Source organism: Carlito syrichta, unplaced genomic scaffold (genome assembly GCF_000164805.1).
Source record: "Carlito syrichta isolate Samal-C Ts95f unplaced genomic scaffold, Tarsius_syrichta-2.0.1 Scaffold311065, whole genome shotgun sequence".
Lineage (NCBI taxonomy): Eukaryota > Metazoa > Chordata > Mammalia > Primates > Tarsiidae > Carlito > Carlito syrichta.
In genome coordinates, this window is record NW_007255161.1 from 258,607 (window position 1) to 270,651 (window position 12,045).

Here is a 12,045-nt window from a genome sequence, read left to right on the forward strand (position 1 = left end):
AATACTTCTCATTGTCCAGTGTTTGAGATCTTGAGTTTTTATTTTGTTTTTCCTTGCTGGGCTGTAATCTCTTTTCTTCCTTTTTTTGTGTATGTGGTGTTGTGTTTTTTGTTTGAGCTTTCTCTTTTTTTTCCTTTTCTTGGTTTGGCTGTAATACCAATGATAAAGAAATAAGAACATGGAACTGGGTTCTTTCTAAAAATTGTATTTATTTATTTTAAATATTTTTGTTTGTTTATTTATGTTAATTCAGAAGTTCTTACTAATCAAAAGCTTAAACCAGAATTCTTGAGTTTGCAGGCTTCCACCATGTGAAAACCTCCAGGAGCCTGTGTACTTGCTGGCATTGGTAGAACAGCTCCTAGAAATACCTTTGCTTGCACAGTTTGCACAATGGTAAAGCCATGCATGTCAGGGCAAGGGGCAGGTGTTCCCATGGGTATTTCAACATGCTCTTGAGTCCACCTAGAGCCTTATAAACAGCATGCTGTGTGAAAGTAAAACAAATGTAGAGACCTGTGATACCTATGTCAGGGCTTTAAAAGTCTGTTTTAATTGTGACATAACCACATGCTATCACTGGTTGAGGGTTACCAGATTATAGTCAGAAGTTTATTTTGGAAAAAAAGAACACCAGTGAAGATAAAGAATAAAAAGTTGAATGGCCAAAATCACTCAACATAGCAACTTTTCACTATGGAATTGGTCTTGCCAAAGAAAATAGGAACGTTTAAACATTTAAATGTACATTTAAGTCAGATTCCCTGAGGTTCTGCCCCCTCCTAGAAGGGGTCCTGAAGGCATTGACACACTTGATCTCCTCCGCATCCCTCCTTCCTTCCCTGGGCTCTTTCCCCCACAGGTGCTCTTCTGCCTCTAGTGCATCTATGCTCTGATTCTTGATGTGTTTATCCTAAAGTTTACATTCTGAAGGCATTCTCATTTCCACTTTTCTCACATCTTGCAAAGCACTGTTCAAGACTGGCAGGAGACTTGCTGGGGTCCAAGTTTCATCCTCATCACTCACAGATGAGCCCCTGTTCCCCCGTTACCTCTACTTTTCTGATTTCCCAGAATTGCTGAGGCACAAAGGAACTGCAAAAGAGCTTCATCAGTGGGAAAGTACAGTGTGCCAATAGAATTATGACTTGCCTGATTTTAGTGTTCCTTATTTTTCAAAGCCAAAGTAGATGTCGTCTGATTCATTCATTTCACAAATATTTCTTGAGCACCTATTAGCTATCAGGTACTGCCCCAGGTACCTAGGATATATCAGAGAAAAAAGCAAACCAAGGATCCTACCCTCTAGGGAGCTGAGGTAAAGGGGATCGTTTTAGACTGCCCTAGCATTGCTTGTAAGGTACACTGAACAACTGCAATAGAAAGAATTAAACGCATGGAGAGGCTGAAGTGTCTTGCCTCACCCTATCCAGTGTGTGATGGAGCAGGGAATAAGATTCTTTATCCATTTCATTATGTTTCTTTGAATCCAGTGTAAGATTCTGGTAGCTTCTTTATGATTCCTGTTAGTATCTAGAAGCAAGAAGCTTCTGCCCAGAGTGATATATCTGTCTGACTATTGTGGTTATAGGTTTAGAAGGGAAAAAATGTGGATGTGGTAATTGCTAATAAGTATGAGTGAATAGAGAATTTAGATATTAAGATAACCAAACATAAAAAGAAAGGATCATATAGTAAAAACTGAAAAGGTCTTCAACTCCTTTGTTAGATGCCATAAAAGTTGTTAGCAGAAAAGTTTGGACATTCATTACACCAAAACCTGCATCTTCTATGTGTTTGGTATGTGTATCCACACACACACCTGGATTTTTTGATCCTGATTGTATAGTTCTTGAAAATAAAGGTACAGTGCTGCCTAGCATGTTTTACCTTAATAATGTATTAACTTGGGATCTTGCTTTCTTCTCCCACCTCCTTTAGAGTTGTTGGAATTGTGGCCGTAAAGCAAGCGAAACCTGCAGTGGCTGTAACACAGCCCGATACTGTGGCTCATTTTGCCAGCACAAAGACTGGGAGAAGCACCACCACATCTGTGGACAGACCCTGCAAGCCCAGCAGCAGGGAGACACTCCCGCAGTCAGCTCCTCTGTCACGCCCAACAGTGGGGCCGGAAGCCCAATGGACACACCACCAGCAGCCACTCCAAGGTCAACCACCCCGGGGACCCCTTCTACTATAGAGACAACCCCTCGCTAGATGTGAACTCAGAACTGTCGGAGGAAAGACAACACAACCAACACGAAACCAATTCCTCATCCTCAGATGCTCAAAGTTTTTTTTTTTTATTTGTTTGTTTATAGATGAATTATCCTATTTCAATACTTCAGCAAGAGAGACCCTAACTGTATCTTGAGGTGGTAGTAAAACACAGAGGGCCAGTAACGGGTCGTAATGACTTATTGTGGATAACAAAGATATCTTTTCTTTAGAGAACTGAAAAGAGAGCAGAGAATATAACATGAAATGATAGATTTGACCTCCTCCCTGTTATTTTCAAGTAGCTGGGATTTTAAACTAGATGACCTCATTAACCGATGCTTTACCAAACAGCAAACCAAGAGATTGCTAATTGCTGTTGAAAGCAAAAATGCTAATATTAAAAGTCACAATGTTCTTTATATACAATAATGGAAAAAAAAAGAGGAAAACCCTCAAGGGCATGAGCATTGGATACAGCAGTAGACATTTTAACAAGAAGATGAATGGCGTCCGTGGGTTGCTAACTGAACTTTGAAGACCCGCTACAAAACGCGCAGATGTGCAGCAGATTGGAAGGAGACACAGATGTTCATTTTTTTTCCTGTTTCTGAAAAGAAATAATAATATCCAGGTCAACAGAATGAAAAATGAAAGATGATTTGCAGTGGGATGTATGAATACAGCAGCAAGAAAAAAATGCCATAATACAAAAGGCTCCTTTTTCTATATATAAATATATATATACACACACACAGAAGTAAGAGACTCAGCCTGCAGTTAATTAGCATTCTGGCAGCTTTGACATCAGCCAGCTGCCCTAAATAACCCTTCAACGTTTCTTCACTTTTGCAAGGTTCCACAGAGTAAGACATTGGGTCTATTCCAGCTCATTCATTTTATATTGAAAAAAATAATTTTAAAAAATGGTGGCTTCAGCTCCAGCCCCTTTCCAAAATTTTTCAACCCCACCCTGTTTGGATTTTTAATTAAAAACTAGTAGTTCTCTTGGTGTTAAAACACTTCTGTCCTGTGAGGTTTCCCAATGGTGTTTTTCTTGTAAATGTGTTGGACAAATGTGAAGATGCATTGTAGTTTAACCATATGCCCACATTTAGTCTCTTTATTCCTAGTTGGTGAAAAACCTGTATCTTTCTATGCTGCTTTTATATCTGTATGTATTAGTGATATTTCTCTAGTAGTTAAAAAGAAAAAGAAAAAAAAAAGACTTTTTGGTTGTCCTCAAGAAAAGAAAAAAGCTATCTTTCGGAGCTGCTATTTCACTCTCTTATAGAATTTTTTTTCCTGAAAACCAGCATGCTTCACGGAATGCTAACATATTGGTGTTTTTGTAAGAGGGATGTACATAAATGTATTTTGCACTGTCACAATGACTCCCTAGGCATGCTTTTTTTTTTTTTTTTTGAGCAAACTTTTTAAATATGCTAGAGCCATTTCACCAAGTTTAGCTGTAGCATAGAGTAGTCGTGGAATTTTTCTTTTCTTTTTTTTTTTTTTTGGAGAAATCATTATTAGGGACTTTTTTAAAAAAATAAAATAACAAGATATCCTACTTAAAAAAAAAAAGGACAGTGCATGCATATTGCTGTAAGGTCGTTTAAGTATTTCTAATTTTACAAAAAAAAATCATTAGAGCTCCAAATGCTGAGGTGTAGACTGACAGCTTTAACACTGCTGAATGCCAGGTTATACAGTATTCTTACAAAAAGGGAAGTCAGCCAAAGACTGATCTGATGGACCAAAATCGGAATTTTGAAAAGCACCAGTACTACTTTCCAAATGATCAGCAGGTTAAACATGTTCAGCATGGTATAGTATGAATCCGTTAACCCTTCGTTGTCCAGGGTCCAGACCAGAACTACTTGTTAGTTTTGCAAACAGTAGCCCAGGATGTGGTTGTGTGCTTTAGGAAAGTTAGCAGTGCTGCAGGCTGTGTAGACAACCAAAGTTTCCAAGGCTGGGAAGACAATTCTCCACATACATGTACACCAGGCATTTCTTTAAAATTCAAAAATGATTCATTAGCTTTGGGAGGTTTTAAATGTAGCCCTTGAATACAGTTTTAAGTGGCTTTTAAGTATCTGCATAGAGGCAATCCTAAGGTTTGCTTTAAGTCTCTTAAATCTAACATTTTTTAAAGCATTTCTTTCCTGTATTTTCACATACAAGTTGGTTTTAATTTCATTTGGGTGATGTTATTTTTTTTTTAATGGCTTCTTAGTTTAGAAAGTTCTGATGAGCAAATAAATCCATCTATCTGCATGTTGGAAGTCCATCTGCCAGCACACCTGCTTAAAGTGAAATGAAAGCACATAACCAGGCTCTGAATGGGTTATATTTTATCATGGTGCTCCCAGAATCCTTTGACCTCACTCTGCTTTCTAGTCTGCTTGTGACACTGGACAGTCCTTTCTTACAGAGCTATTATATGTTCTAGGCTACGAAGGGTTAAATAATCCCAAAAATGAGGTATGTCATACCCACACGTCTTTATCTCTAGAAGCTGTGATGTATGTGAAACAGCACTGTTATTCTTAACACTAGTGTGTAAAATAAGGATTAGTACAGTATGTCTCATTACTTTTTAATTCAGGGCACCCTGAGTGAAAACAAATACAAAAAAAATCCCTAACTCTGAGCTCTATCTCTGATTCCTCTTCCTCCTTCCCCTCTTCCTCCTCCTCTTCCTCTCCTCCTGTTTTGCTACATTCTCCTCAGTGGCAAAAAGTTTCACTCTACCTCTGACAGCATGTATATTGCACCAGTAGCTAACAAAAACTGGTCTAGTCAAACCAAATGGGCACAAAAGAACCAGGATACCAAAAGTTAAGCTCATACAGCTGCAAACCATATCACTTCTTGGTAACAATGCAGACCTCATAAACCTAAAGAAGAGAAAGAAAAGAAAACTTTTGTTACTTTCCTTTTTTGCTTGTCACTTATATACAGGCTATGTGAGAGTATAATTTGTAGGTATAACACATTAAAAAAAGTTATCTTCATTGGATAGAATTGAATGGTGGTCGCTGATAGGAATAGGGCGTCCTCTCTTATCTCTGTCTCTTACTCTTCTCTCTTTCTCTTTTTCTCTGTCATGAGACTGTGTGTGACAGGGCCACCTGTCTTTTTAATTTTTTTCTTTTTTTTATGTGTAGGTGCATGTCTTGGGGATTTAAAAATTTCAAGGCTGGTTTACTTATGCAAAGCATGCCTACGTCTGGAATACTTAGGGAAAGAAAGCGACTCCATGTTGTCCGAATTCCTCAAGGGACAGAAAAAAAAAAAATTGGAGACTGTTGAAATGCAGATTTGAAATAATTTTTTTAAAATATTATTTTGGGTTCTGCGACATTATTGTGAAAAATTAAAGTTGTTGTGCAATACTTAATTCAGACATGTACCACAAGTTAATGGTAGACTAACACTGGGGGGTGGGGTCTAGGCATCATGCTTTTGTCAGCATACTCTTGAGCTTTTAAGTCTACTATGTCTGAACTGTGGTTTCTTGTTTATCCTTTTTTCCTTAGTTGGACTGTAATGTATGGTCTGTCAACCTGTGAATCTTTAAAGTATGATTCAGGTATTGTTGTATTCTTTACTGTGTAATAAAAAAGTTTAAAAAAATCTGTATCCTTTGTCTCCCTCATGCTCAATGTTTGACATGGCTGCCCACCCAGTGACCCTGGGCCGAGGAGTCCATCGTCCATGGTGCTAAAGCTCATCTGTGGAATTTATTCAGCTACAAAGTGTGCCTGTGTATCAGGAGTTGGCTTATCCATGCATAGTGAATTGGGCATGATGTCAGAACAATGTAGAAGTCAAGTTTGTTTATGAAAGTGTTTTCCAGACAGGAAAAGCCAGAGGAGAATTACAACCTTCCAAAGGAAAGGGGGGAGCTTGGCTTTCTTAACTTAGCTGCTGCATAGACCTCAGAGCTATTTTGGTTGTATATCGATAAGGTTAGAAAGGAGTGCCTAAACCTGTGTTGCCCTCTCTAGACAGGTTCATCCCAACTTTACAAGGCTCTGGCTCTTGGTAGATTGCTCACTCCCCTATGAACACTTTAATGGGAGATCCACCAATGCAAAGAGCTCCTCTTCCATTTGCCTTGTCCCCAGCCTTTCTCTGATTAAAAGTAATTGACATTTTCACTCTTGATTTTGTACATTGTTAATATCTACTGCGGCTGTCTCCAATTTGGCTGGGAGGTTCGAATTATCACCTCTGATGTATATTTTTTCATAGTCTACTTATAAAATTGATTAGAGTTTGAAGACAACCCTTCTCCCCCATAAATGTTAATTTTTATGTGTAGTTTTCAGAACACAGACTTTTTAAAGTAATGTATATACTGTGTTGTTACAAAAATCCCTGTTTCCTCTGAATATTCCTAACTTTATAGGCCAAAAAATAATAGCAAAGAATTAAGGATGATAGCAAGTGCAAGAGCCTGTGTCTGGAGAGAGGTCATGGAGTTCGATACTGGTTAAGTGAGAAGGTGGCTTGAGGCCCTCCATTCAGCTTTCTGTTTGTGCCAGCTGGTTCCCTATGCCAAGGCCTGGCCTCTGTAACTTGTCTTCATGGGAAATGTGGCTCTTCTGATACCAGGAACTTGGTAATGCATGCCAGGTTAAAACACAAAAAACAGAATTCTAAAACATTAAAAGGGGGTTCTCCTCATCCCCACACCTTTTGACAGGGTGGGATATTTAATTTGGTAGTTAATTATTTTTCCACACAAGACAGGCCAGCCTGACCCAAGTTGTCCATATTTTAATGTGTTAATGTATCTTATTTTCTTTTCAAAGTGAAAAAGACCAGAAACTAGCAGACATGAAGAAGAAGAATGGAACCCATTGGAGTAGCTCCCTTATAAAGTAGTTCTTGCAAACGCTTCTGTGACATCTTCATACATGTGGATATGTTGTACAAATAGGAAATGTTTTTAGTGTGAGCAAAATCCAGAGACTTCTAAGTGGTGGATACCATTTTGTGGGAAGTGTTAATAATGTATATGATAACATTATAAAAGGATGTGTCTGCCACAAAGGAACATTCAACTATTTCCCTGGAATGGGTGGGGCAAAAATGAGCAAAGGAGTGTTGTTCTGTATGGGTGTCTATACTCTTATTCCAAAGAGAATAAATAAAGTTGTGTTTGCTTAAACCTGTCCTTGGTAAGTCTATTCTCAATCACTCAGAGGATATTGAGTCAGACAAATACAGAAAATGTATTTTCTCATCCCACCTCTCCATCCACATAAGCAAGGTGATAGGACCTAAGTTCTTTGCTTTTGGAATTTTCAGGTTCAAATGACATTTGTTGGATACTGCCGGGAGGGTGTACATAACATCAGTAAGGGTACCTGATCTCAAACCAGGCAAAGTAGGGACCAAAAGGAGATTCAAACTTTACCTGTAAGATAACCATTTATGTACCTAATCATGAATTGTACCCCACATATTTAAAATAATTTTTTAAAAAAATCTTTATATGTGGGCAGCCCATTGAGAGAACTCCATTAGACAAGGCAATACAATTGTCTAACTATGACAAAATTAACATGTGAATGCGGAGAAGACATAGGGTGGATATGAGAAGGAATATTTGCTTTTAGTTCCTAATGTGACTCTAGTGTCTGCGTTAGTTAGCTTTCAGTGCCTAATGCAGGGCCAGGCACTCAGCGCTCAATAAATATTTATTTAACCAGCTGGAGGAATGGATTGCAACAAGAAGATTAAACTATTTGCACCTGGATCAAATGGTGAGAAAGTAGCAAGCTGACCACTGTTCACCAATATCAGAGGATACAAATGCCAAAAGAGGGGAGAAAACTGGTTCATTATGTGGGGGCTGACTACAGTGATTGGTAACAAACACATAGTTAATTGTTACTGTTCTCTGTTAATTTATTCATGTTGGGCACCACTAGTGCAGCATTAGATAATACTTTGGGATTTCAGGCATCTAACAGCCTACAGTGGAAATGTTGGCATATTTGGGACCTTTTTATCTTTCTTCTGACCACCACCTTCCAGAATGCCATCTTTGCTCTCTCTTTCCACTGCCCTGTTCACCTTGAGTTTCCTTCACTCTCTGTAGGTCTCCCATCTTCTACTCTGCAAATAACAGACTGTTGGGAGCCGGCCACGGAGGCCCACTGAGCGTTAGGAATCAGGAAGGGCCGTTGACCCTGAGACCACTAGGATGCGTTTGGGAGCTATTGACCCCATTTCCTCCCCCTTTCTACTCAGCACTAACCAGATTAAGCTCCTGTGAGCTCAAAACATAAACACTCTGAGACCGGGATGAACACAAGCTAACTTTAGATGCTCATTGCTCCCATTCTTCCGCAAACTGTAGTTTTGGCTTTCACACAACCTATAATTCAAACTCGGGTCACATCTAAGAGCCTTAGTATTGGTCACAGGCTTCTGGTTCATGATCTTAGGATTTATTGAAGGTGTAAATTGTAGAATATAGTTTTAGAAGACAGCCATTTTATTGAAAGAATGCGGCTGGGTTACTTGCAGGTAGCCCACTGTGAACTTTGGACTGGGCCACATTCCAAACATTCTAGGATGGGTCACTTCCGTTTGTAAAGTAAATATTTAAGCTTCTATAGAATTGTTTAACTTGGCATAAATCAATCAGCTTAGGATGAAAAAGGTTTATAGAATATGTCAGTCACGGATTAGGTTATCCTTTGTTATGGGATTTTAAGATGATCATATGAAAAGGGTTTAAAGGCAATCATTGATTAAGTTTTCATGGATTAAGGCTTCTGGTGGGTGGGGGACGCCCCTCCCACATCTGACTTTGTGTATAAAAGACCCGTTATAATTCCCAATAACACACATCGCTGCACTAGACTGGAGTCCAGTCTCTTTCTTTCTCTCTCTCTCTCTTTCTCTCTTCTTCTCCCCAATCGCCGATGCCATCTCCACCTTTGGGGTACCCTGAACCTGGCCGGAGCTGGTCCCCAGCAAGTGGCGCCTGAACATGGGACCTCAAGGTAAGCTTTCTCTTTCGGGACCCCTCTGTAGAGACAGGCAGAGCAAGGAAGGGTGAGCAGTTTAAGAGCCATGGCAGAATCATGGACCAGAGTGAGTTTGTTCATAAGTATTCTGATGTCTATTAGTATTTTGCACATATTGTCCAATAAAGGAACCAGTTGTCTTGACTCTTGCATTTTGTACGCCTTAGCTTTATGGAATATTATCCAGGATGTTTTAAACCTACAGTACGATACCTCCAAAATTCCAGCCAAAAATAAAGACACTCCCCTGCTGGCCGTAGCCTCGGCGCCTCCTTTAGACGATGAATTTTTCCCCAAGGAGGAAATGGAGAAAGTGATTGGGTATCATAAGCGAAAAAATCTTGCTAATGTTGCCAAAGCAACTTCTCCCATACCCTTTACTAGAAATAAGGTGAAAACACCAAAATTCACACCTGGGTATGTGTCTCCGGCTAATGTAGGTATGCAGGGAGCCAGAAAAAAGGCAGAAGAAGAGGGATATTTTACCTTGTCTTCTTGCTTTCCAGTAATTTATATGGAAGAAGGCACAGTAAACAAGGCACCTCACTGGGAGCCGCTACCATATAAATTAATTAAGGAACTTAAAGAGGCTTGAACTTGGTATGGTCCTACGGTTCCTTATACTATTACTATTATGGAACAATTTGCCACTTGTTGGATGACACCACAAGATTGGCGACAACTTGCTAAAAGCTGTTTGTCAGGAGGAGCCTATTTACTATGGGAAACTGAATTTGAAGATCAGGTAGAGATCCAGAAGGCTGCTAACCAGGAGAGGGATCCAAATCAGTTTCATATTTCCAGCAATATGCTGTTAGGAAGAGTATTATATGAGTCAGTTGACAGTCAACTAATCTTACCCAAGGAAGTTTTACTCCAGGTAAATTCTTGTGCAAGTGAGGCTTGGAAGAAGTTACCTATTAATTCTACTCAGACTACCTCACTATCTGATCTTAAGCAGAAAACAGATGAAACTTACGAGGAGTTTCTCTCTAGACTTACAACAGCAGTAAATAGAGTAATCTCTAATGCAGGAGCAGCAAATATCCTTATTAAACAGTTGACTTTTGAGAATGCTAACAGTACTTGCCAAGCTTTGATTAGACCGATTAGAAGAACAGGACAATTAACTGATTATATCAGGCAGTGTGCTGATATTAACCCTGCCTTTGTGCAGGGTATGGCAATAGCCACCGCCTTGAAGGGAGAAACTTATGAACAATTTGTGCAGGGAATGCAAAATGGTAACAATGGATCAAAAAACAGCTCGGTTTTAACTTGTTATAACTGTGGGCAGCCTGGCCATATTAGTAGGAACTGCCCAGCTAAACAAGGGTTTCAGGAAGCTCTGATGCAACAGCCTAATGAGAGCTCTCGACCAAAGTCTCTGTGTCCTAGGTGTCAGAAAGGATTTCATTGGGTTAGGGAGTGCAAATCCAAATTTCATAAAAATGGCACTCTGTTAACTAAACATCGATCTACGGTGCCAATTCCGGGAAACGGGCAGAGGGGCCGGCCCTGGGCCCAAGTAACAATAGGGGCAGCTTCCAGCATGAACCTGTTTGTTCCCTTTGTCCCATCTCAGAACTCATCAGAGCCACCCCAGGGAGCACAGGACTGGACCTCCATTCCTCCACAACAATATTAACTCCAGAAATTCCAGTTACCCCAATTCCAATGGGAGTGAAGGGCCCTCTCCCAGATGGAATAGTGGGTATAATATTAGAAAGAAGTTCCTTGTCTCTACAAGGAGTTTCTGTGATTCCTGGAGTGGTGAACTCTGACTACACAGAGGAAATCCAGGTACTTGTTGCTCCCCCTAGCAAAACCGTACAATTTCATGAAGGTCAAAGAATAGCTCAGTTACTACTCTTACCCTATCATAAAACAGGCAAGTCTCTAAACGATAAGCCCAGGGGTGACTCTGGATTTGGCTCAAGCAATTTCACTTTCTGGGTTCAGGAAATTACTAACTCCAGACCTCTAAAAGATTTATATATTCAGGGAGTTAAAATTAAAGGTCTGCTAGATACAGGGGCTGATGTTTCTTGTATTGCTGGGAAAGACTGGCTGTCTTTGTGGTCAACACAAGTAGCCCCATCAGGACTCATTGGTATTGGTCAAGCACCCTCTGTAGCCAAAAGTTCTCAAATCTTAAATTGGACAGATAACAAAACTCAGGAACCTTTTGCTCCTACATCGTTCCTTCCATCCCCATTACACTTTGGGGACACGATATTCTTGCTCAAATGGGTATGCTTCTGTATAGTCCAGATGACAAGGTGTCAGTGCAAATGCTACAAATAGGATGCGATCCCTTAAAGGGGATTGGAAGGAACAGACAGGGCATAAAAGGACCTGATCAGGTTACAGAGAGGAAAGACCAGTCTGGTATTGGCTTTTCAAATTTGTCCTAGGGGCCATTGTTCCTGAGGCTGCTGATCCCATTACCTGGAAAGATGATAAACCAGTTTGGGTGCAACAATGGCCCATGCCCTCAGAGAAATTTAAGGCAGCAAGAGAATTAGTTCAACAGCAGTTGGAGGCTGGCCATATAGAGCCTTCTACCAGTCCTTGGAATACTCCTATATTTGTTATAAAAAAGAAATCTGGAAAATGGAGATTTTTACAGGATCTAAGAGCCATTATGCCACATGGAGGCTATGGGTGCATTGCAGCCCTGGCTGCCATCTCCGGTTGCTATTCCTGCTGATTATAACATCATAGTTATTGATCTACAGGATTGGTTTTTTTCCATACCTTAAGT

General features: G+C 39.9%; 1 protein-coding gene across 4 annotated transcripts in view; it reads left to right on the forward strand.

Annotated features, from left to right (window-relative positions):
• Positions 1-5,862, forward strand: part of RUNX1T1 (RUNX1 translocation partner 1) — a 140,293-nt gene extending 134,431 nt beyond the window's left edge. For all 4 annotated transcript variants that reach the window (XM_008068495.2, XM_021717784.1, XM_021717785.1 and 1 more), the window contains one exon: positions 1,942-5,862. In XM_008068495.2, coding sequence (XP_008066686.1) covers positions 1,942-2,217 — 276 coding nt within the window. In that variant the 3' untranslated portion in view covers positions 2,218-5,862. The remainder of the gene's footprint in view (positions 1-1,941) is intronic.
• The last annotated feature ends 6,183 nt before the right edge of the window (positions 5,863-12,045 follow it).